The sequence below is a fragment of the Tachysurus fulvidraco genome, chromosome 16 (genome assembly GCF_022655615.1).
Source record: "Tachysurus fulvidraco isolate hzauxx_2018 chromosome 16, HZAU_PFXX_2.0, whole genome shotgun sequence".
Lineage (NCBI taxonomy): Eukaryota > Metazoa > Chordata > Actinopteri > Siluriformes > Bagridae > Tachysurus > Tachysurus fulvidraco.
In genome coordinates, this window is record NC_062533.1 from 9,769,871 (window position 1) to 9,795,670 (window position 25,800).

Below are 25,800 nucleotides of genomic sequence, written 5' to 3' on the forward strand. Positions count from 1 at the left end.
TAGAAAGATAAATGAGTGGTAGCAAACCTGGGTCATGGTTTCAAATCTTATACTGTTATTACAAAAGTAACAAGTAGGGAAAGACACACACAGCTCTGTCTTTTTTTTTTTTTATTGACTTCACCAGAAAAACATGCAAAGTGTGAATTCAAGTCATTAATAGCCTGCTCTGTAGTATAGAAGATTTGTGCAGTGTATGACAATACTGAGTTTAACATAAAGGCTTGAGTTCCATTGTAAGGGCTGATCCTCCCATGCTGACAATCCTAATCAATGGCCACCAATTCAACCTCAAAAATAAGTTTAGCATTTGGTGGAATTCTGGTTAATAAATTAAGGAAAATGGTAAAATGGGTTGAGAAAACATCTTCAGTTAGACACTACAATCGGATTTGAAATCAACAAACCTGTAGAAAATTGTCTTTATGGATTAGTTGGCTACTTAAGAATGCAACATAATAGTCTATCAAATATTTAAGTCATAAGTTTCAGTACACCTAGCAGAATCTGAAATGTTAAAAATAACATTCTGCATTTTATCTAGTACCCTTAAGCTGTTTACATAAAGTCCACAAGACAAATGAATTTACACAAATTAACCAGTCCAAAAGTTTACAGAACCTCGATTCTTACTGTGGGGTGGTGTTACCTAGATGATCAGTGATTGTTCTGCATTGTGATGGATTTTACATGTCCCTTGTTTGTACTGTGCAGTTCTTCAGGAAGACTCCAGCATCTTCTGTATATTTAAGCCCTTTCTAACATATGGGATCCATCTTTTCACAACTATTACAAAATGTGCTAAGATTCAGTGGTGCTCAGAAAGCCAATACCCTACATTAAGTGCCAAAGGGATGTAAACTTCAACAGAATAATTGGTGTTACAAGATTTTTTACTTTCATTTAGTACTTTCCTGCAGAAGCTACATTAGATATTTATGTTTCCCAGAAGACTATCTAAAGTCATGCTAGAATCTCACAGGTCTCCATTTAGGCAGACAATGAACTTTACCTGAGCTGCCAGAAATATTGGAACAGTCTTTAAAATGATTGATGGCAAGTTGGTGAGCAGATGTTCAAAACAATATGACAGTGCTATGAAAGGATACTTTGAATCAGGAAGACCCTTTTTACCGTAGGCCCATTCTGGCTCAATTTCCAGGCGAGCAGTCTCACCTTTGCTCATAGTCAGCAGCCCCTCATCCCACTGCAAGTGCATGAGTGAGTGAATTAAAAACAGCAGCGAGGAATTGGTAAATAAAAAGCCATTTAAGTGATGGACAACAGAATACACTCACCCCTCTGATAACTCTGCCAAAGCCGACTTTAAAGGAAAGTGGTTTGGTCTGCTTCTTTTTCCGTGCGACTGCAAAAGATGCTCAGGGTTAATTACGGTTTGTTCACCAGTCAGGATTCTGTTCTTCATAGGCAGATTACTTAATTGAAAACTTTCACATGAATATCATATCAATAATCAATATATAATCTTCTATTGTGAAAATAAGATTTATTTTATCTTACAACTCCGAGCTACTTTTTTTGTGATTGAAATGTCTTTCATCGACATGTGGCTCCAGTAGATCCATAACTACTCCATCATAGGAATGGAACCGAATATGAATATATTATTATTAATTACCACATAATCTGAGGACATGGATACAAATAAAATAAATTGGAATAGAGAGCTGCACTACAGGAGAAGCATTATGATGATCATTTTTTTTTATAGATAGCCTTCTGTACCAGATATTTTAGATATCTGGATAAAACTAGAGATGCTTTTTTCCCCCCAGTATTTCCAGGGGGCATAGTGGTAGAATTCATACTTCCAGCTCTATCACCTGCTCCTCTCTACAGCCCTTATGCATGTCATATTGTAGATTGCTAAATAGCAGAGCCAAGTCACTGCTGTACATTTCATGCTTATCTGTGGATCTTCTCCAAACTTATTTTAAAAAATTGGAAGCACAGAGTTGTATAGGATTTCTCTTTATGTTGTAGATTTAAGCTTTCCCTTTACTGGAGCTAAGTAACCTAAACATGTTCCAGCATGACAATGCCTCTGTGCACAACTCATAACTCATTGCTTGCTCAGATTGGAGTGGAAGAATGCACAGAGCCTTGGCTAAAACCCTACACAATAACTTTAAGATGAATGTACAACAGACCTTCTTGTCCTAGACCTCACTAATGCTCTTGTGAATGGATGTACACAAATCCCTACAGTTACACAAGGTACATGCTAATAACATATTCATGAATTTTATTATATTTTATATTAAGTTAACCACATAAGTGTGAATGCTACCTAAACACAACATATATTGCCATTAGGATGGCTGTCCAACCTGAAGGGATGTTGGTATCAAAAACAGTGCCATCTTCAAGCGTGCCAGTATACCAACATGACACTGTGTCCCCCTTCTTGGGAAAGTTGGTCTTGTCTCCTTTCTTCGTCACTGACTTTGTGAACTTTGGGGGGCCCTGTGTAGAGAAACACTAACTTCTGAGAAAAGAAAGAACTTTTCTAATGCTAAAGTACATTTTATTTTGACTCAATTAGTACAACTGAAATTGCATGCAGTGAAACTACCTCATCTACTACTTCTGTCTTTGTTTCTTTGGGCTTCTCTTCGATCTTCACAGCTTTCACCTCCTCAGTCACCTGCTCCACTTCTGTGCCTTTAAATCTCTGAAAAACACCAGCAGACAACCTCAGCTTTTAAATCTACCGATAATATTTTGCAAATGAATTCAGCAATTTGAGTGAAAATGTTCTAATTCAGTTGGAAAAAATTAAATGCCCATTAGAATATCTTCTCAGATGTTATAAAAATGAAACCATATAGTATTTACCTTGCTCTCAAACAGCTGTTTGTAGGCCCCAATAAGTTGCTCCTTTTTTGCAGTCTTCACAACATTCTTGATATTTCCCTTGAGCTTGTGCTCAACAAGAAACTGGAAGCACAATGTTATACAGAGCAATCGTTTTGCATCTACTCACACTACTAGAAACATGAAAAAATTGTAGCAGTGTATTTGGAGATTATTTTTATGTTTTTAATTTCTACAGTGTCACACTGCAACACATTATAACACATGAAACTTTGGATAGTCAGGTAGAGAAATTGTTAATACTAAAATATGTTCACTTCCCAATCACTCTCTATTATATTCAATTTGGAAACCAATATCCTTTTTAATAGACCTATTTAGGAACTAAGGACCCATCCGTGATGCACCCTATGTGATATGGACCCATCTGTGATGCACCCTATGTGATCTGGACCCATCTGTGATGCACTCTATATGATCCGGACCCATATGTGATGCACTCTATATGATCCGGACCATCTGTGATGCACTCTATATGATCCGGACCCATATGTGATGCACTCTATATGATCCGGACCCATCTGTGATGCACTCTATATGATCCGGACCCATCTGTGATGCACTCTATATGATCCGGACCCATCTGTGATGCACTCTATATGATCCGGACCCATCTGTGATGCACTCTATATGATCCGGACCCATCTGTGATGCACTCTATATGATCCGGACCCATCTGTGATGCACACTATGTGAGGTGTGTAGCCATCTGACGTTAGCATTAGTGCATCAACTGCGGAAAAAGCAACATTTCATACAAAGCTTCTTAAAACAAATGTAAACTGTGAATACCGAATGTGATGCATTGTCCTGTAGAAATTTGATTAGGTCTTTTTTTGGTATTTCCTCACTGTTCAGTTTCTCCTCGCTCCACTCTTGTGTTGGTTCAGCAGCCATTTTGCTTTCGAACTTCCCGAACTCTAACCTCTTCCAAAATAGCCAATCAGATTGCTTTATGTTCATCTAGGTATATTGAAGACTTATGAATGTAAACATGATGCCTTTTTTTCTTGATATTAACTCTCCAAAGCATGTGAAAAGAAAATAATAACATAGCATTGGTTTAGGTACCAGAATGTCTATTACTGCTAATATAAATATAATATAAATATAATGTCTATTATTGCTAATATAAATCTAATATAAATATAATGTCTATTATTGCTAATATAAATCTAATATAAATATAATGTCTATTATTGCTAATAGCAATATAATAACAATATAATGTCTATTACTGCTAATATAAATATAATATAAATATAATGTCTATTATTGCTAATAGCAATATAATAGCAATATAATGTCTATTACTGCTAATATAAAATTATAATTAGCAAATAATTTTATGAATCAAACACAAGTTGAAATGTTCTGCCCTAAAATCTACAGTATAATCATGAGCCACTGCTATTAAAGTTGAATATGTTGTATATTAATACATGTACATTTCTGGCATTTAGCAGACCCCCTTATCCAGAGTGACTTACAATTTTATTTCAATTTATACAACTGAGAGATTGAGGGTTATTAAGGCCTTGTTCAGAGGCCCAGCAGCAGTGGTTAAGGTCCAACACCTTAACCACTGAGTTACCACATCCCACAACACACTAATGTCCTGTACAGGATTGTTGGCTGGCTTTGACAAAAGTTATAACATTTGCTATGGCAGCTTCCGATTATGATTATGACTTAATGGCAACTTTTTTTACATTCAAAACAGACTTTATTATTTTTTTTATTAGAAAATGGATGGATGGATGGATGATTCAAATTCAAGGGTGAAACGAACAGCAGGTGGCAGTATTCGATTTTATTGGTCTCTCTCTCTCTCTCTCTCTCTCTCTCTCTCTCTCTCTCTCTCTCTCTCTCTCTCTCCCTCTCACTTTTCCAGCAATTCCATCATACTATCTGCTCCAGGGTTGCTGTATCATCCCTGACCCTGTTTGAACTTATTCCAGCTTACTGTTTTCATTTTCAAAGCAATTTTTCTGTACTGTAATTTATATGTAACAAATAAAGCAACACTTTATATAATAGTAAACTACAACTATGTAATTTGAATGGGATTATTCAGAGTAATGGCAAGTAGGCATTGGTGCTTTTATAACATGACTAATAATATACCTTGCTCGCTAAAGTCAGTTTACAACAATAGCTAGACTGCATTATTGTTCAGTGTTCAATTGTTCAAATGGCCTTGAATTATTCAAATATTACCTTCAAAACTTACAAAAGAACAATAGTTTTCTTTATATGTGTGTAGATTCCCAACAATATATAAAAGCCATGTCATAACCATACACAACCAGTTTGATTTATGTTTGGCAGTCTAAAAAGCATATAAATGTTTTCCAAAGTTGTACCAACAGTGGTACAGTAATTGTAGCTCAGTGCTACAAGTTAGTTCCCTTCACTTCTGTTTCCTTTTCCTTCAGTTTGTATTCACTCTTCTGCTTCTTAATCCACCGACGCATAAATAGCCATGTGACCCCCCAGCCAAGGAATAAACCTATGATCCCAAATATAGCTGGTACCCACACAGGTACACCCTTAGGACAGGGAGCTGTGAGTTGGGGCTGGGAGGTGCTTGCAGACGTTGGTTCTGGAGTTGTGAAATAATCAGGGTGGCTGTTCATCTTGGTATAAATGAATGGCCTGAGAGTCTGACAGAAAAAAACAGGCAGGAAAAACAACTTGTAAATATCATTTTGTAATATATTGTAAAAACAATCAAATCTCTTCATCCACCTGACCATATATTAAAATACACAATGTAATAGTAAACATCTGAGGCAATTCTAGCACACATATCTGAATTTATTTTAATATTAATATGGTAAAATTCCTTCTCCATCAAAGACAAAATAAAAAAATGCTAGTGCAGGGTTCTGTTTGTTGATTGTGTTATTGTGTTATTCTATAAATTGTTTGTTAGTTGTGCAGCAGCACTACACCTTGCGAAAATAACTTAGCTCAGATGGTGAATGTAGATACTATCTTTGTATTATCTATGTTTTAGCATGCACAGATGATTTAGTTAGGAATTACCTTAATACAAGTTCTTTTAAATCTTTTAAATCTATACCCATTTGTAGATTGTGTAATATTTTAACAGCTTTTATGTATCATCTTTATTATTTCACTAATAGCATCCGTTACTGCTGTACACTCCATTAATGTAGATGAGTTTATTACTGATCACACTCACCTCTGATGGACACCTAAGTTTTGTGCGATCATATGTAAAGTTGTTGAAGGTTGTCTTATTTCCCACTGGCTCCAACTAGACAAACAGGACAAACAGTGTGTTATGTTAATGAGAAAAATAATTTATCTTAGGTATCTGCTTTATGGACTTTTTGGACAGTGTGATAAAAGCGGAGAACCAGTGGAAACATATACAAACATGGGATGAAGTTTATGATTGAACCAGGGACCCTGGAGCCGTAAAGCAACCTGCTTCACCCTATGCTCAATGCTACAAACTCAATTCCTCATTAGACTGTGGTAAAATATTTGTCCATTTAAATGTCACACTTGCTGTGATTTTTACCTTCCTCTATATTTTATAATTTTTCAATTTAACAGTTTTGAAATTACTGGTTTGAGGTGATATTTGCCTAAACAGTCAAACATAAAAGTACATTAAAGGGAATGGAAGCACAAGACCAAGAACAACAACAACAAAGTAACAATGTTCAACAGATTAGATGGACACATATAGATGGAAAAGGTACAATGAACATAAACATCTTTCTGATACAAACCAGTTCACCAGTTCACTGTGTCTTACCATGTTATTCCAAAGAGATATAGCCATCTCAGCTTGTGCTCGCTCACTAAAATGGAAGCAGTCTAATGTAAAGTAACTGAGATCAGGCTTTCCATCCTGGAATATGTAAAGCAAAGAAAAACATAATTGTAAATCATTTACAATACAATTGTAAAAATTGTATTGTTCGCATTTTGTAATCTTTCAGAATGCCGCTAGAGTTCAAGACTTGAAAACACATTCACTTTATCTAAAGGAACAGTTGTGTTTTGAAGATAAGGCTGAAGGACAACAGTAAAATCTTCACGGCCATCGTAACGTTCCCCAGATATTAGCTGCTCCATCTGGGTCTAAGTGACAAAGGAGAGAAGTTGGGGGGAGGGAGGGGGAGAGAGAGAGAGAGAGAGAGAGAGAGAGAGAGAGAGAGAGAGAGAGAGAGAGAGAGAGAGAGAGAGAGAGAGAGAGAGAGAGAGAGAGAGAGAGAGAGAGAGAGAGAGAGAGAAATGAAGACAAAGATAAAAGATTATAGAAGATTATGAACAGTTAAAAGACTTTAAAGTCTTTTAAAAGTCTCAGTTAAAAGGAGTTTTGTGAAACACAAAAGCATACTTGTATTTTCCCCTTCAGTTAACATATAAATCATATAGACATATAACAGTGCATGAGGTGGAGGGAGGCAATACGCTCAATAAATTTTAATTTAGAGAAATTACAAGGTCAAAATTGATCTCCCTGGAAAAAAAATCACAAACACATTTCAGTTACCTGATATTCATGATTAATGAGCTTTAGCTCTATCAGCTCTGATGAGTTGTCAGCTGGAGTCATGAAGCATGGACAAACATCTCTGAAAAACACAGACACATAAATATAAACCGAGACAAACACACTCCAGAGAAAATAGGTCAGTAGGTATAAAGAGGGCAATCTGCAAAACCTGCTATCATATCTATGTGTATGTAGATTAGATCAACTGTTCATCTACTGTATCTCCAACTGTATAAATAATGAATGAATTGGAGGCCAAGAAATTCAAGAGTGACTAGATCAATATTCCACAAAACTACAGGACAAAGCTGATATCAAATAGATCTATGCATGTATTGTCACCAACTGCATTTGCCTAGATCAGACTCACTACTAACACATAGATGCTACTGAAGATAGATCATACAATAAAATAGATGCTATAAGATGTTAAGGTCTAAATAAGACCGATATTACCAATCTACAAAAATGAGAACGGACTTTACAGATATATTTTATGTCCAGACTGATCTAAAACAAACATCTCCCTTTAAAGCCCTGCATAGTGCTGTCATATTTAGCTGACCTCTTCTTAATTTAGTGAAGGTTTCTCAACTACTAACCCGAGGGCCATCAGGCATGCTTTCATATGTATTAACCTCAGCTATGTACCAAGTATTATTTATCATGACATTAAATTGTGTGATTTAATGTGATTTGCTGTGAGTTCAGAGACCTGGGGAAAAAACTGCAGCCTAATGAACTCCTCCTGACCATTCTCAAGGCCTCGATTTCTGGAACTGTGAGAACGTTCACTAGAACACGAGGCACCTGCATTGGAGGAAACAAAGAGCAATTAACTGAAGATAATCATGATGCCAGTGATAAAGATAATAACCCCTAATCCAATTCTACTCAGTTACAAACATGATAATACTGTCTCAAATATTTTAAAAGCTACATCATGGCTAGCATAAATCCTGGAAAGAAAAAGTATTTGCAGAATTCACAAAGCATCCTCAGTGAATTTTTCACATCATGATTCATGTGTAAAACTACGCCTAGACTCACTGACTACTTGGGTCCAACTTCCATTGCAGGTTATATCTAGAGTTTAATTCTATTAAATGAAAAGTAGAGTAGAATAAAGTATTTCAAAATCAACTGTAAAATATGTAAGTCCAGTTGTATGTTTACTTCCAGTCATTAAATGAGAAAACCTGAATCACTGGGACACATAATGAATGCATTGTTAGATGCAGGGGCACTTGGAAGGCTAACTGTGTGAATAGCAGTGTAGCTCAGACCAGCTTTAGAGCTAACATCATTATTAACAAGTTCCTAAAATCTACAGATTTTGTACAACTATTCAACATACAAATAACTAAACACACAATTAAAGAAACAAGTCTACTCAGTTTAGTTTCACTATTATAATTTGTTGACTTAGTGGGGACAGTCCTGGTTACCACAGTACTAGTGCATCATGTTCTGACCTCTTTATACAGCAGATCCAGAGCCTTCATGAGGTGATGGCTGTAATTCTGAGGTGACAGATTGTTCTGCATAGAGGAGATAAAACATGAACAAAGGTTTAATAAATGAAAATAATAATAATAATTAACACTTTCAAGAACAACCTCTAGGCTTTAGACAAGAAAAAAAAACATACCTGGTCCATACAATACTTGCATAAATCATTGACCCCAATAAGCACAGTAATCAGCTTCCAATCCATTTCAAAATCTACACTCTGCAGAAGAAGGAAGATTTCTATTAAAAACTTTGATAAGGGAATCTGAAAGGACTTTATTCATAATGATGGGGTTTGATTTGACGTCTTAACTTTGGGGGCTTGTGTACATAGTGCAGGATGACCCACTTTCTAAAAAAATATTTTTTATAATATAACAAATTAGTATTATGATTTTATATATATATGTATATATATCCAACAAACCCATTTCAATCAAACTCATATTAAAGTGATTTGTTGAATCTAAATGAACAAACACGAATACAATCAAATAACTCCAGCAGTTAATTCAGAATGTGGGGATTACTCATACTCATAGTATTGCATCGTAAGATATTATTTGGACTGAAATTGTAAAACCAAATACCAAAAATCTGTGTAAAGGTGGAAATAATCCTCACCTCACTGGATTTTAAGCCTTGAATGAGTCTGTTGACCTGATCAACAAGATCACTAGAAGGGAGAATAGACCAGGATGGTTAATGACTTTATAGTTATAGACATCTGTTGCCAGCAAGGCACATTACAATGTAAGCAAAACGGTAAATGCGTATGCCATCATATCCTCTGTTTCTGCTGGATAGGAGCATATTTTTGGGTCGGAATGATGTAAATTTAGGCCTAAAACTATCCAGATCTGCAGCAGATATCAAATATAACCACATGCTAAATCTCTAGCACTCTGGTTGAACTACAGCACAGAATTTGAAATGAAATCTTTAGTAAAATACTCATTTTCTTTCTATCAAACATGTAAAAGCTACGGAAGTCCTAAGAGGCCATGCATTAGTTTTGTCCTTTCTTTCTTATTTTGTTGTGATAATGACTTCATTTTCTCGTCATCTCTGCATAAGAACATGTTTTAGAAGCAGCAAAAGTGCAGTAACGCAGCAACATGGATGATCGCATGCACTTTTACTTTGATCAGGGACTCATTTATATTTCAAGCATTTGGCAGATGCCCTTATCCAGAGCAACTTACATTATCTCATTTTTATACTGTACAACAACTGAGCAATTGAGAGTTAAGGGCCTTGCTCAGGGGCCCAACAGTGGCAACCTGGGATTGAACTCACAACCTTCCAATAAGTAGCCCAACGTCTTAACCACTAGGCTACCACATGCCACATGTAATTGACAACTTCCACATAAGTGTCCAAAACTTAAAAACTGCATTTTTATCACCAAAGAAAATATATTGACCCTACTGTGGTTAACCCATCCACTGTTTCTGAAACCACAGTTAAACTAAGTATATTGTAGGAGCGGCTTTTAGATACGGAGCATTAATAGAGTTGAAAGAGGAAAGCAAGCTCTTACATCACAGAACAATAAATTAATACAAAACATTCAGCATTTTTTAGAATATCATTAAAATGTGGTACATGCAGAGATCATGAGAAAATTAAATCGTGATCACGACAAAACAAAAAAGATAAAATAAAAATAAAGATAAAAATATAATAATGCATGGCCTCTTAGGACTTCTGTAAAAAAGCAGAAAGCAGCTGAGAATACTTACGAGGCTGTGGCTCCAGACACAGCCATGTTGAAGCCGTCCTGTGCAGACAGGCCGTCTCCGTTAGAGAAACCCCATAGAGATGGGTTGAATTGTCTTAGGATGTCTTTAAGACACAATGTACACACAAACAATGAAGTGAATCAGTACAGTTACTTCTGTTTCTGTATAATGCTATCTTATATAACAAAAGTGTAATATTCTGCTGATATGTGTGTTATTCTTGTTATTTTAGGAACATGAAACATTTAGCAGAAAGAAAAAAATATAAAAGGCACATTATGAGTTAATGTACTATTACGTACACTTACAGTAAAGCGGAGATTTGACAAATGTCACAGTACACAAAATTTCCAACATTCCCCAAGTATACACAATTAGTAAGCTGGAAGGTTAAGGTTAGAGGTGACTCAGATAATAATAGAGTTACAATTTGATCTTTATATTTCTTTAAAATCAGTTTATTCTATTATATTTTGATGGTTTATATACAAATGATACAGATTTGTGATTATTTAGTCATAAGGATTTCACACTATTAAACCAGTAGCTGTAAACCTCCATAGCTTGTTGCTGATATTATCCTTAAGTGCAAGAAGAATCAAACTTAAAAAATGTAACATCAGTCTTTGACTACACGCAGGATAAAAAGAACACACCAGTCAGTGTAAATACATCAGAAACATATTAAAGTCTTTGTGTCCAAGTTAATGCTGAGATAAACTCACTCGGCAGTGTTGTAGTCATGTCCAATGAGTGATCACCCCCAATACTGCAAACACACACACACACACACACACACACACAGACACACACAGACACACACAGACACACACACACACACACACAGACACACACACACACACACACACACTCACACACACACACACACACACACACACACACACACACACACACACACACACACACACACACACACACACACACACACACACACACACACACACACACACTTTCACTTCATTTGCACATTTTATCACAATTCACATGAAGCAAAATCCTCTATGTTTTACCTCCATGACACTCCCTTGTATTCTGTATGAAACTGAGTGTAGTTCTTTGATTTGGTGCCAAGTGCAGCCTAGAAAACACACGTTTACATTAATGGCATTTGGCAGAAAAACTTACAAAGAACGACGAACTTTTAGCGCTCTCTGTTTACACACAACTGGACAGTTTAGGCTTGAGGACCTTGCTTAAGGACCAAGCAGAGGGTCCTTAATCTTACATTTTATACAGTAGACCAATTTCTTGGTCTACTGTATAAAAAAAAACTGTATAAAAAAACCACCGCACTGCATAACTACATACACAACATAAATACATTTAATTCAATGTAATTTGTAAGGCTGGGCACTGTGGAGATTCTCAGAAATGCTGAGCAGGAAAAAGTCATTTAAGGTGGAGAGATAAATTAGTCACATATTAAACAGCACCGTTGCAGCTAATAAAAGTGAATGAGGACATTCAGAGATAGGCAAACTTTTATTACATAACTTACAGTAAAAGAGTCTCCGAGTGCAGCAATCACCTTGATATCCGTAGGCCGTAGGCGATGAACTGAGTGTAAACAAAGATTAAAATAATTCCACACTCATTATTCAACAACATTGTAAGAGTTAATACAAAAAATAAACCAACAACAATGTAAGAATAAAACAGAGTGCTGTTCAGAGTGCAACTCAGTATAATTTTATGACTGCACTTTATGTAGACATTTGTACTGTCATAATGAATTTTATTTCTGCAGAAGGAAATATTTCATTGGCTTCAGTGTGCAGAATTTTGTTAAAAAATTTGTTATTATTAATGAATCTTTTTTTCTGTTCTGCTTCTTCTGTGTCTGTCGTTTTGTCCATGTCACTCTCAGTCTTACCCGAGCTGGGGACATTGATTGATGGCTTGGTGTCTGTGCAGGAGAAATCACTGCCCCAGTTCTGTGTAAAAGAAAGAGACATAATAATAATAATAATAATAATAATAATAATAATAATAATAATAATAATAATAATCATAATAATCATAATAATAATTAGAAGAAGAAGAAGAAGAAGAAGAAGAAGATGATGATGATGATAATGATGCTAAAAATAAATGGTAAAAGAGAGAATGAGGATGAAAACAAAGAATAAATAAAAATACATACTGTAATTGGAGGTGGGGGTGGCAGTGGGCCTTTATATGTATAATTGCTGTTCTCAAAGGTCTGAAGAAAGGGTGAGATCTAGACAAGGACACAAACAAGACTAGAACAGTGATGATGTCAATCCTGCTGTATGTGCATGTGTGTTTGTGTGTGTGTGTGTGTGTGTGTGTGTGTGTGTGTGTGTGTGTGTGTGTGTGTGTGTGTGTGTGTGTGTGTGTGTGAAAGAGCAGACAGCATGAGCTGTTTTACCTGTGATGGACATTTAGCTTGGAGACCAAGAAAGAAATCTTGTCTGTGTGTTTTATTCCCCAGCTCCTCCATCTGGTGATATAAAGACATTGTTAAAATGATGAAGCTGCATAAAAGTTGACTGCAAGGATCAACTGAATCAGTGGGTATCTGCAGACATTAATCATGGAATGCTAATGTACTTAAAAAAACATCTAGTGTTTGTGAAGGTGCTTGCTATGGCAGCACATATAATACACTAGTGTTTGTGAAGCAACTAACCATGTTGTTCCACAGAGCACGAGCCATGAGAGTGTGAGCCTTCTGACTGAGATGGAAACAATCAGGAGAGAAAAATGAACGATCAGGACGTCCATCCTTTTGAGAGAGCAAGCGGTAGAGAGAGAGAGAGGGAGAGAGGGAGAGAGAGAGAGAGAGAGATTAAAATTCACTTAAGAAAAGTACATTTTATATTATATCGTGTGTGTGTGTGTGTGTGTGTGTGTGTGTGTGTGTGTGTGTGTGTGTGTGTGTGTGTGTGCGTTTCTAACCAGCATTGGCACTGCTATATCCCTAAGGAAAGGCTGCAGCACCACTGTGAAGTTAGAATGTGTGTCATAACGTCCAGACTCTACTAAATCTTTCAGTACTCTCTGAAAAAATAAACCCACACAAAAACACACACTCATTCTTATGGGCTCAACCTTCAGTACAAGTTCTAACTAACAGAGCAAAGACACTTTAACACAGTTTTACTTGTTTCAATATAAATGGGTGTGGCTATTCTTGTGTAACACCAGCCTCATCAATTAAAGAGCTGATGTCAGTTGTCCTGCCCACATATTATCAAATCTACTGAAAAAACAATACCTTAATTCTATCTTTAAATATAGGCTGAAGCTAGAAAATGAAATCTTCCAGCACGTGAACCTAGACAGTGAAAGCTGGATAAGGAGTGAAACTAGCAAGTGAAGAAATTTGTAAAAATAATTGTTAACTAGCAAACTTTAAGCCTGATAATAAACCAGTCTTACAACCATAACTCTACCTGGGAAATACATGCTAAATAATGTACAAAGCTGACATAGTGAGCAAAATATCACTTGACAACTGAAAGCTGTTACAGAGTAAAAGTTAAATCTGTCTCCTGTGATTAATTAATTTTACTAAAGCTATAAAAATGACTAAGAAGAATGAATAGTCCATTGAACCTATGTGAGAAGTGCATTTACATTGTTCTTATAATCAGCAATAAAGGGATCCAGAAAATGTATATTTCAGCCATGTGTCATATGTCATGTGTGATAGCACACTGACTGTAAACAGAACATTAATGTATATATTGCATATTGCTGTGAATTAGTATCAAAGTTGTGAAAAGCTGTGAATATCACAGAAATGTGTCACTTTATGAAATTTTGTAAGCATAATAAAGTCTTAAGGTTTATGTATCACCTGATAAGCTCTGTTCAGATCTTCTAGGTCCTGCAAAGCTTCTGATCCATCTTCTGGTGTAACAACGCAGGGACAGAGGATGCTACAAGATGCAACAACAACAACATCAATAATAACAATAACAATAACAATAACAACAACAACAACAACAACAACAACAACAACAACAATAATAATAATGTTCAAATGCACTTCATGGTATTGTAAGTGTCAAAATATCTAATAAGATGCTCAGAGACATACACACACTCACCGCACAAGCCATGTGGGGCAGCCTAGAGTGGTGTTCTGGTGCATGACTCTTAATGGGATGATGTGAAGAGGCTCCACCAGATTAACGATAACACGAGGAATCTGAATATTAAACATATACAGTAGGGATGACATAACATATACACTGTTCTGTTTAGACTATGAAGTGCACTGATTAGCCATAACATTAAAACCAATTGTCTAATATTGCAACTGATGAGGTGACTGAGGTTACTAATAATCAAGGACCAGCCATAGACATGTATATCATTTTTCTGTATGATCCTTCACTTTATTCCTTCTCCATTGTGTCTTACATTCTGTGTTCACAGGTTAGTGTACCTTTCTCTGGATTCCCTAATGTTTCTAAGGTTTTTTTTTTTTTCATTTTACTCAATATTTTTTTCTGAACTAACTTTTAGCAAAAAGTTTCATTTTTGTGTTATTATAAATAAACTTGATATTTTCCATTTCACCTCAGAGTGCAGGAAGTCCAGTGCCACCTGAATGCGCTTCATGAAGTTTTCAGGAGAATAATACAGCTGGGAATGAAAGACCGAACAAAATGAAATTCATTGTTACAACAAAATGCACATATGCAGAAAATGTATACATATTATCCATAACCGCCCCTAAATGATTAAGAGGAAATGGTCATACTGGTTTGATGCAGGAGTCACAGAAATCATTGCCACCGATGAACATGGTAATCACTTTCCAGTCTGAATAGAAATTGATACGCTGTGAATAACAATCAACAAATTATGATAAAAATCTCTGATTAATAACACATATTATGCATAATATTATAATGATATTCTTCATTTGTTTTCCTATAGTCTTCTTCTTCTTAGTAGTAGTAGTAGTTGCAGTAGTATTAACAGTTTTTTCATTGATATAATATAATATAATATAATATAATATAATATAATATAATATAATATAATATAATATAATATAATATAATTGCTGAATGCAGCTTATTCCTTACATTGTCAGTCTTCATCCTTTTGACCAGTGCTTCAGCTTGCCCCAGAATATCACTGACAATGACATTAAGGATATAAATGTTTATTAATAATATTACGCATGAAAAATCTAATTAGTGGAAGTAATTATTGATTGAGGAACAAACTCACGAGCTCTTGGCACCTGCCACAGCCTGGTTGAGAAAAGCCTGTTTGGTGTTCTGTTTCCCCGTTCTAACTGAAAATCCTGTAAGCTCCGGATTAAATACACGCATGATATCTGAGCAAAAAAGTTGTAATGAGAAGAAAATTAAATCTCATACATAACACACATATATTACATACCAATTTTTAAAATATATGCAGTAATTACACTACATAATATTCATTTGATGTACAATCAGTGATTTTTAGCAGATTGTAGCTAAAGCTAGCCCGTTGCTTTAGTATTTAATCCAAATTAAATACTAAATACCTTGCCACCAAATTGCTGGCTAGAATGTGTAACTGCTAACAGGGTACTTTCTGATACACTATTTCTGAGAATCTAACTGATGGACTTAAACAGATGGGTCCTTGAGTCATAAGTGGTTGGATTTTGGTGGTCTAAATTGTTTAAGCTGCTTTAATGTGAGCAAGACTTCACCAAAATTTAAAAATCACTGACCTCAACTTCAATGATACATATAATAAATTCTGACAAAAACAAAAGAACAACAAACTTGGAAGGGTAGTGACCGTAGACAGGTTGCTGTCTCCTCCAATACTGTCAAACACAAAAGACAGTGAAGTTCAGAGTGTGACAATGTACTGATATGATGATGTCTCATGATAAGGAAATTAGTGTAGCAATATATCTATATATTTCTAGTCACTTTACTTACTGAAGTCTCAGTGTTATATAAGATTCCAACAACTCTTTCTGCTCCTTGACTACTGTCACCACCCTACAGTATTATGTTATCCTTTTTGAAAATGGGAAGCTGTACTTTCCAGCCCTAGTGTACATCAGTACCACTGGTCTACTCACCTCCATGATAATCCTCTGTACTGAGTCAGCACAGCCACCAGGTTTGTAGATGCAACACCATTCCCGGCCTTCACAGATGAATGGGACACATGCAAAAGTGGATTTTAATGAAAGGCTCTACATTAAAAAAACACTATATGGCAGATCAAAGAACAGAAATTTCAAATAGATGGGCACATAATAAGGAATGAAACATAATGAAGTGTGCTGTTATTGGCAAATATTGAGAGATACGGTGGTGAGATGGAGGGTTATAAAGCGTTCTATTCCTCTTGTACCACATTAATTTGCCAACAACATTTATTTATTTTTTTTTACTGAATGGCCTACAGTCAATACTGCTCTGTCTTCTGTAGTAAAAACAAAATTGCAACTTGTCATGATACTACTACAGAAAATGATTATATATATTTTTCTTTGTTAAATGAAGTTTATTTTAAAAAGTATTTTTTAGCATTAAGGTAATGCATTAGTAGTAGTGCATTGATGTAAATCCTTGGTTTATCTTGTAGCCAGCATAAATAAATGACACTATATTTCTGGCTCAAACCCATCAAACCCAAAAGCCGTATTAAACCTGAAATTAGCTGTCACTAATGGATAATGGCTAAAGTGTACTAACTGTAAGTTTATGGGTGTGCAAACGTGTGTGTTTGTGTGTGTGTGTGTGTGTGTGTGTGTGTTTGTCCTACAGACCGTTAGAGAATCACCAACTGCTCCTACGACTCGGATATCAGCTGGCCTCACAGTATGCACTACAAGGAGCAGCAATACATCAAGTTACAGTCTTTTAGTGATTTGTATGATTGTAGAATGGATAAGATTCTAACACATTCTGTTACCAGAAATGAATCAACAATATGGAGAAAAACAGTACTTTTCCCACATATAATTAAACTTTACTGACAAACTGTTGTCATGGTTACATTCAAACATGGTTTCCAGGAGTAAAAATAATGGAACCAATGTAGTGTCTTTACAGCAGGTTGTGAATTCAGATCCTGGCATCACCACGCTGCCACTGCTAGGCCTAAAACCAATGTCCTTAACCCTCAACAGATAAATTAACTTAATGTAAACTTTAAAAAATATGATTAATGATTAATGATGTTCACATCCTAAAATGTACAGTAAATTTACATTTACAAAGCTATCTATGTTCCTTAGATAGCCCAAAGTGTAATAAATGTGCAGTTAGTAAAAATTATTGAATGACTTGCATGATTTTGCAAGGTAATGATAGCTCATGGTTCTCTCTTTTATTTCATGCTGCAAAAATCCACCAATATTATCTTCTGATTTTCAAAAACTTTCTCTATCTCTGCTTCATAAAATATTCAATGCAATACTTGTGTGTGTGTGTGTGTGTGTGTGTGTGTGTGTGTGTGTGTGTGTGTGTGTGTGTGTGTGTGTGTGTGTGTGTGTGATTGTACCTGAGGTGGGGATTGTGTTGGAGGGACTCATATCTTCACAATGCATCTCAGTGCCTGTTACCTACAATACCACAAACAAAAAACATCAGATATAAAATAGATCACATATTTAACAACACAGACACAGACAGACAGACACACACACAAACAGACAGACAGACAGACAGACAGACAGACAGACAGACAGACACACACACACACACACACACACACACACACACACACAGTCAGACACACACACACATGCACACACACACACACACACACACACACACACACACACACACACACACACACACACACACACACACACACACACACACACACACACACACACACACACACACACACACACACACACACATTGTAGCTGGGGCTCAATTTCTAAGACACTAACTAAATCTTGATGACTTTTTAAACATTTAAAGTTAGGTCAGCTGGAAAATGTGATTAGGATAAATGAATATCATATCATATCATATCATATCATATCATATCATATCATATCATATCATATCATATCATATCATAAGTGTATATAAATAAAACAGTATCCAAAATATTTTACCCTGACACAAACAATAAAGTTGGAAAAAAATGGAAAAGATTCTGATCCCTGCTTGAGGTTTTTAGGAGGAGCAACCATACTTGAAGTCATTAAACCCATCGTAATGAACTTGATTTGAAGATACTGGTTTAGTTAAATCTAGTGATTTGGGCCTGCATTAATCTTGCAATACATGGAGAGTAGTAGAGTTGAGGTACCGTTTTAACCTGTGATTCAAAAGTAATAGATGCAGCACACAAATTGTATTCATCATTTATGTGTTTTTCATTTCAATACATATGACTTTGGGGTGCTGGCTCTGTGGCATACACAGTTGTGCATGCTTGACTCACACTTCTTGGGCCTTTTGTTCATTTCCTGCCTGTGTGTTCTCACCATCTTTTGGGGATTTCCTCTGGATCCTCCTGTATCCTCCCCCTGTCCAAAGCCCTGTGATGTAGGATGATTAGCATCTTTAAATTTTCTCTGTGTCTGCTTGATTGTGCCCCACAATTTGTTGACTCCTAGTTCCTCACGACCCTGTGTAGGATAAGTGGTTCAGAAAATGAATCGATGGATGACATAGATGACTTAGTATGGATTGTGGATTCATTTACAGTATCAAGAGTTGGAACAGCCCCTCTGGATGGAGAATTCTTCTCTGTTCTGAGAAAAGGTTGATGCTGTAGGAAGAAGAAAAGTGTGAGTGCTTGTTGTTGCTAACACATGATTTAGAACACCAGGGTTTATATCAGAAAGATAAATGAGTGCTGCATGATTATAAACATTTTCATGTACCTGAGTTTGGCATTGAACTGTAGGCACATCACCGTTCTTCAGCTTTTCCTGCATATTGTTTGGTTGGAGCTGCAAATCAGTTCATAAAATCAGCTTCTCTGTATGAAAGTTAATGGATTTCTTTACTATGTGTGTTGTTCTGACTTACAAGGTTTTCCCAGAGCTGCAGAAAAAGTGTGTTTGCTTGATTGTTGTTCAGATTCTCCTCTGATGTCCATTCATACTTCACACCGGAAAAAATAAAGAAAAAGGTTACTGGTATCTATCACTTTTTTTTTTACCACTTATTTAGCAAAAACACAATTTCTTACAGTGTTGGAAATGGCATCTGAAAACAGAGGAATGTCCTGAAGCACCACAGTGAAATCATCTCTGCTGTACCAGTCTTTCTCACTGAGTGTCTCTTTTAAATATTCCTAAAAAAAAACCCCAGCAAAATGAAATGAATTAAATGAAACACATGGAGTTTATTAACAACCACATTTAGTCTAGAACAGAAATAATATATTAATATTATTGGTTTTTGTTCCATAAACCACACTATAAACCTTTCTAACTTTCGATCTAGATCAAATTATGATGTTTACAGTTAAAAAATCAAAATAGGTTAATCTGGTTCACTGTATTCATGCAGACTTGTAGTTGTTTTAAGATTCTTTTTATTTATACACCATTTTATCATTCATTTTTATTTTTGCCTTTTATTCATAATGTTATAGCATCATAAAAATGGAAATTGTATGAAAGGTAAAAAGGGTAAATAATAATGAGGATGATGATGATTATTATTATTATAGTTATTATTATTGTTGCTATTATTATTAATATTTTTATATATTTATAATATTATTATCATCATTATTATTATCATTAATAATAATAATAATAATAATAATAATAATAATAATAATAATAATAATAATAATAATAATAATAATAATAGTTATTATTACTATTATTATTAAGTGGCAGTAGCATTAGGATTCTCACCAAAAGGGCATGTGAATAAATTGCACCTGTCAACCGGAGATCTTCATCTGAGTCAAATGACAGACAAGAACATATTCTGGCAACACACCCACACAGGCATTAATATCTTATGTACTTCAAGAAAATTTGAATTGTCTGAGTATGTTATATATCAAAATAATATATTAAAAGGTAATAGAATATTAAGAGTTTATCACAGTGGAATTGAGATGATCAGTAAATCAGGTATTTTATCTAATATAGTCTGCTAATCACCGGCCATGTTGGCTGTAAGGTTCAGAATCCTGGATCACAACACTGATTATGGCCTTCTTCACCTGTAATACACACACAGTTCATCAGGACACAATCTGAAACAAGAGCTGTTGGGTGGTACCAACAAACTCACACATCCACCCACACTCAAACCAAACACACCTGAGAGTGTAGCACTTGTACAGCAGCATCCACTTCCTGTGCCACAATGGTGACCTAAAATAATCAGCCACCCACCCACCCAAACACACACACACACACACACACACACACACACACACACACACACACACACACACACACACACACACACACACACACACACACACACACACACACACACACACACACACACACACACAATAATTACAAAAGAGAAATAATTATTCAATTAGCTTTAAATGTAGCACAAAAATGACCAGCATGACAGGGTAAAGGTTATCATACGATTCTTTTGAATTCCTATGTGCATATTTTCCCTCAAACAGAGAAAAAATTTTACTGCCTTTTTTTGCATTTACATAGGGCAGTCAAGAGTGAATTATGTCTGCAGTATGGTTATTAAGGTGATTTGAAATATTAATATAAGTGTTATAAGGTAATGTGTAATAAATGTTTGTGTGTGTGTGTGTGTGTGTGTGTGTGTGTGTGTGTGTGGCTGCATATGTGTGTGTGTGTGTGTGTGTGTGTGTGTGTGTGTGTGTGTGTGTGTGTGTGAGTGAGAGAGAGAGAGAGAGAGAGAGAGAGAGAGAGAGAGAGAGAGCTGCTCACTAACCTCCTCAGCACACATACACTGTCTATCAACTGTCACAAAGATAATCACCAGCTTCCAGCCAGTCTCTGCTATGTAGGGCTAAAACACACACATATGCAAATTACATACAAAACACACAGTAAATTGTATTGCTAAATAAAGAAATTACAAAAAATAAATACAATAAAAATGTAATCATAAATATATTTTAAAAATGAAAAAAATATTAAAGTAAATGAAACACATTTGTGCTAAAAAAGATACCATTTGTATAAGCTTAATAAATAGGAAGTAATGTTGCAATAATACAATGAAATAGAAATGAAGAATGAAATATTAAGAAATTACATGATATTGTAATATATTATATTACCTGTTGGGTGTTCAGCAGGGATACTGCTTGTTCAGCCTGATTTACCAGGCCACTGGGAACATCATCAGGTAACACACTGGTAAACTCAGGACTGAACATGGACATCACATCTGAGTAAACATCAACAATGAAAATTAATGTCATTCATTACATTAATGAATTCACACACTTTCTTCCGAAACAACAGGTCTGACTTATACATAGCAGGCCAAATGTAACAGAAGTGAATTTAAGGTCAACTAACCCTGAAAGCTGCTTATAATTGATGACATTACACTGCTGCAGGAAAGAAGAAGAGGAGGGAAATCATAATTTATGGATATTGCTCATTTTATTGTGAACACATACACATGTACAGTATACTGTGTCATGATTTTGTATCTTACTTTGGTGTGTGTGTGAGTCCAACAACAGAGAAGACTGTGATGTCTGCAGGCCTCAGTGAATGTACTGCAATATTTGTATATTTGAAAAAGAGAAGGTTTCTCATTTTCTAATAAAAAAGTTGCTCAAAAAGAATAAACAACACAAATTTATTTATATAGCTGAAATTAATATAAAAACAAAATAAAAACAAATTCATATTAATTCCTAGACTTGGATATACAGTATATTCCAAGTAACTGGCAACACAGTCATTAATATAAATAGTGAATTTATTAAAAAAAAACAACAACAACAACAGCCCAGTGATGAGAACATAACATGTGCAACATTTCAACGCTACTATGATGAATCTAAAATTATTATGGTGTCAGTCAGATTAAAAAAATAAATAGTAGAGTTACAGATAAAAAATAATTTGATTTCCATTAAAGCATGATGTCATTGTTAAACTTAATTTTAACATGTTTCATAATTACCAAGTAATTAAATTAAGTAAAAATGAGACATACAGAACACAGAACATACAATATGGTTAAAGTTTTTGATACAGAGGTCTAAGAATGATCACAGAACAGTGCAAATATATACATAAATGGAGTGTCTAGAGAACAAGTGCAAAATGCTACATATACTTTACTTTAAGTTCTATACTTTAAGGTCACTGGATGACTCATATATATAAGATTTAAATGGAGTTACCTGAGGAAGGATTATGGGTGCTAGCAGGAGCTTCAGAACAAGACCAGGAGAATTTCTGACCAGACAGATAGCAAAAAATGACCCTTACATCACAAACGTAAAGCACATTCTTATACAATAGTTACATGAAGAACCTTGTTAAAATGACTTTCCCAAACTCTGGAACACTAGCATAAGACCACTGAGCCACCAATGCTCACTTCCTTTAATATGTCTTGGAACCAAATTTTGCAGCTGAATGTTTTAAATGCATTTAAATTTGTGCACTCTCTTCTGTAACTTACCTTGTTGGGTTTCTCAAGGTTCTGAGGTAAAGTGTGGCCAAATACTCTCCCTGAGGATAAAAACAACCAAATAGACCTTTATTATTATGACTTCTTTTATAAGATCTCATAAGTTATCAAGATTAAGGTTAGGGTTAGGGTGGAATTGATGTTAAATAGATGTCAAGACTGCAAAGACTGTATTTAAGGCATGGCAAAAGAACATTTTGAAATAAAAAGCCTAGTAAAGTGAACACAATTATTATGGCTTGCAATTTCTGATACTAAGACTAAGGTCAGAATTAACTGCTGGATGCTGACAAAGTATATCTTTAATCTTTAATCTTGTCCCATAAGATATGCTCTCAAAAACTTGTGAGTTTTGAAATTAGATTTTAAGTGGATGATTTCATTGCAGGATTAATTACTTGATACATTTTCCAAATATCCAGTTTTGAAAAATCACTGGTAGAAGCATGTTTAACAATATACAGCCTAAAATTAAGATATTAAGTTATTTTTCATCATCTTTCAGATTCTCATTGTTTCTCAAATGAACTCTGAAAGATGCAATTAAAGATATTTTCACAATATTGTTTAATAATCAGACTCATCCAAATGATTTTATATGAGACCAGGTTTATAATGAATTCTACTCTACAGTTCAGTACAGGTTCAAAAGTACACATAGAGCTAAACATAATTATTATGACTTGTAATTGTAAATGACACTAAGACAACCTGCTGTTCTGTGATAATGAAGGTCAGACTTATCTATAGGATGCTGATAAAGAATATCTTTCATCTTTTCAAAGCCTCAACATATTCATTGTGTCCCATCAGATATGCTTTCAAAAAAACAGTGACTGAAACTCAAGCAAAATTTGAAATGAGATTTCAAGTGGTTGATTCAAGTGGTTCTTTGTCTGTGGCAGTTATTGTGGCTCAGCCTTTTAACTATAAATGAACCTCAGCAGTGTCTCATTCAGGATTCAGTTTTATCAGTAATTGTTAGATACCAACATAACCAGGCATTTCAAACACAATTAATGCTTGTTAAGAGTTAATATAATTACTTCGCTAAGTAACACCTAACAAGCTTATTGAAATAAAAATTTCAAAATCATCCAATGCATTCAGATGCACAACAGTTCTGTAATAAAAGCCAGTCTACATTAATTATTCAGTCACATTTTTGTAAAAATCCATCATATTACATATTTGCAAATCACTGTAAACCCCGATCCCACCGCCCCTCCACCAAAGAAGGCTGTTGCTCAATAATTGTTTGAATAAAAACTTCAAACAATTGTATTATTTTACAATTAATTACTAATGATCACCAGTAATTGTCCAAATAGTGTAGATCTAACGAGTTTAACCACACGCAACTGCTGTGTCCCATCTGAGAAATATAGGATGTTTGATGGATACTTTACAAAACAATGAGATTTGCTTTAGAATCTTCCTCAAGAAGTCAACATAGTAAAATATTTACTGATGTTTGCACATAGATGTAGAAGCAAAAGCACAAGTGCAAACTCATAGAAACATTTGCAAAATGTTTACTACATTATTGCTAAAATGCACGAAACAATATTCTTTTTTCTTCATTTTAAAGATCCACCACTCAAAAACGAATTTTGAAATTATAAAAATGATATAAAAAAAAACCCCAGAAACAACCTGAGAGTAAGGACAAGAGAAATAACATCCAAAATGTATCCATCATCTTCATACAGGCCTCTGGAAACTGGAGACTTTGTGAAATAAAGAACACACACCTGTGCCTTTATGTGCTTAATTGTCTTTTATGATCATTTATGATTGACAGTTGCATCTCTTATCAGTAAAGGATTTCAGTAGTATTGAGGAGGTGAGGCGTGATCACCCAAAGGTAGAGCAAAGCTCATCACTGGCTAATACCAGGGTGGAAAATAATGAATTATATATTTTCTCATTCTGAGCTAGCTAGCTAATGAACCTAGCAATTTACTGAAACCCCAACAGAACTAAACAGAATTGTTTACAAAAAAACATTTCTAAGATATAGAACATGAGTCATATTCTTGATCAGTACACATACTTTAACTCAAGTGAAATGTCACCACTAAAGTTTTGTACAATTTCCGCCACTGGCTACATGGACTGAGGAACAAAGGTAAGAGAGAATGTCTGTCTGTCTGTCTGTCAGTCAGTCAGTCAGTCAGTCAGTCAGTCAGTCAGTCAGTCAGTCAGTCAGTCAGTCAGACAGACAGACAGTCAGACAGACAGACAGACAGACAGACAGGCTCTGAAGAAGCTAAAGCTAAAGATAAAATGGAGGTGAATGGGCATTAATCATGTTAACAGTTGCACAAAGTCAATTCACTACAGTCTACAGGAGATAAATTATCGTACATCGTATCGTAAAAGATAAGTTATCGTACATTTTAAGCTCTTAATACTTATTACCATACAGAATGAGAAAGACTGACACAATAAACACACAATTAGGTGAATAAAA

General features: G+C 35.1%; 2 protein-coding genes across 3 annotated transcripts; both read right to left on the reverse strand.

Annotated features, from left to right (window-relative positions):
* Nucleotides 1–94: 94 nt before the first annotated feature.
* fkbp3 (FKBP prolyl isomerase 3) lies at nucleotides 95–3,848 on the reverse strand. The gene is made up of 7 exons (XM_027149473.2): nucleotides 3,691–3,848; nucleotides 2,860–2,961; nucleotides 2,597–2,695; nucleotides 2,352–2,487; nucleotides 1,299–1,366; nucleotides 1,110–1,207; nucleotides 95–321 (listed from the first exon to the last, which is right to left on the reverse strand). The coding sequence occupies exons 1-7, from the start codon at nucleotides 3,793–3,795 to the stop codon at nucleotides 267–269; spliced, it is 663 nt and encodes a 220-aa protein (XP_027005274.1). The 5' UTR covers nucleotides 3,796–3,848; the 3' UTR covers nucleotides 95–266.
* An 870-nt stretch (nucleotides 3,849–4,718) lies between these two features.
* Nucleotides 4,719–25,091, reverse strand: LOC113644521 (phospholipase B1, membrane-associated-like). Of its 2 annotated transcripts, none has more exons than XM_047801853.1 (43): nucleotides 24,981–25,091; nucleotides 23,316–23,365; nucleotides 23,032–23,086; nucleotides 22,332–22,395; nucleotides 22,190–22,221; nucleotides 21,946–22,055; nucleotides 21,594–21,671; nucleotides 20,981–21,034; nucleotides 20,819–20,880; nucleotides 20,564–20,639; nucleotides 19,885–19,989; nucleotides 19,722–19,796; nucleotides 19,574–19,642; nucleotides 19,393–19,458; nucleotides 19,172–19,315; nucleotides 18,229–18,289; nucleotides 17,492–17,550; nucleotides 16,796–16,863; nucleotides 16,488–16,531; nucleotides 15,937–16,045; nucleotides 15,789–15,840; nucleotides 15,458–15,538; nucleotides 15,274–15,339; nucleotides 14,799–14,899; nucleotides 14,546–14,627; nucleotides 13,642–13,743; nucleotides 13,373–13,468; nucleotides 13,112–13,183; nucleotides 12,863–12,940; nucleotides 12,593–12,653; nucleotides 12,218–12,276; nucleotides 11,730–11,797; nucleotides 11,424–11,467; nucleotides 10,699–10,801; nucleotides 9,578–9,629; nucleotides 9,093–9,173; nucleotides 8,917–8,982; nucleotides 8,157–8,251; nucleotides 7,439–7,520; nucleotides 6,919–7,023; nucleotides 6,695–6,790; nucleotides 6,110–6,184; nucleotides 4,719–5,564 (listed from the first exon to the last, which is right to left on the reverse strand). In XM_047801853.1, exons 1-43 carry the CDS (start codon nucleotides 25,030–25,032, stop codon nucleotides 5,295–5,297), a joined length of 3,420 nt encoding a protein of 1,139 aa, XP_047657809.1. In that variant the 5' UTR covers nucleotides 25,033–25,091; the 3' UTR covers nucleotides 4,719–5,294. The 2 variants fall into 2 exon arrangements, with proteins under 2 accessions (XP_047657809.1, XP_027005241.2); XM_027149440.2 differs by having other exon boundaries at nucleotides 22,190–22,224.
* Nucleotides 25,092–25,800: the final 709 nt, after the last annotated feature.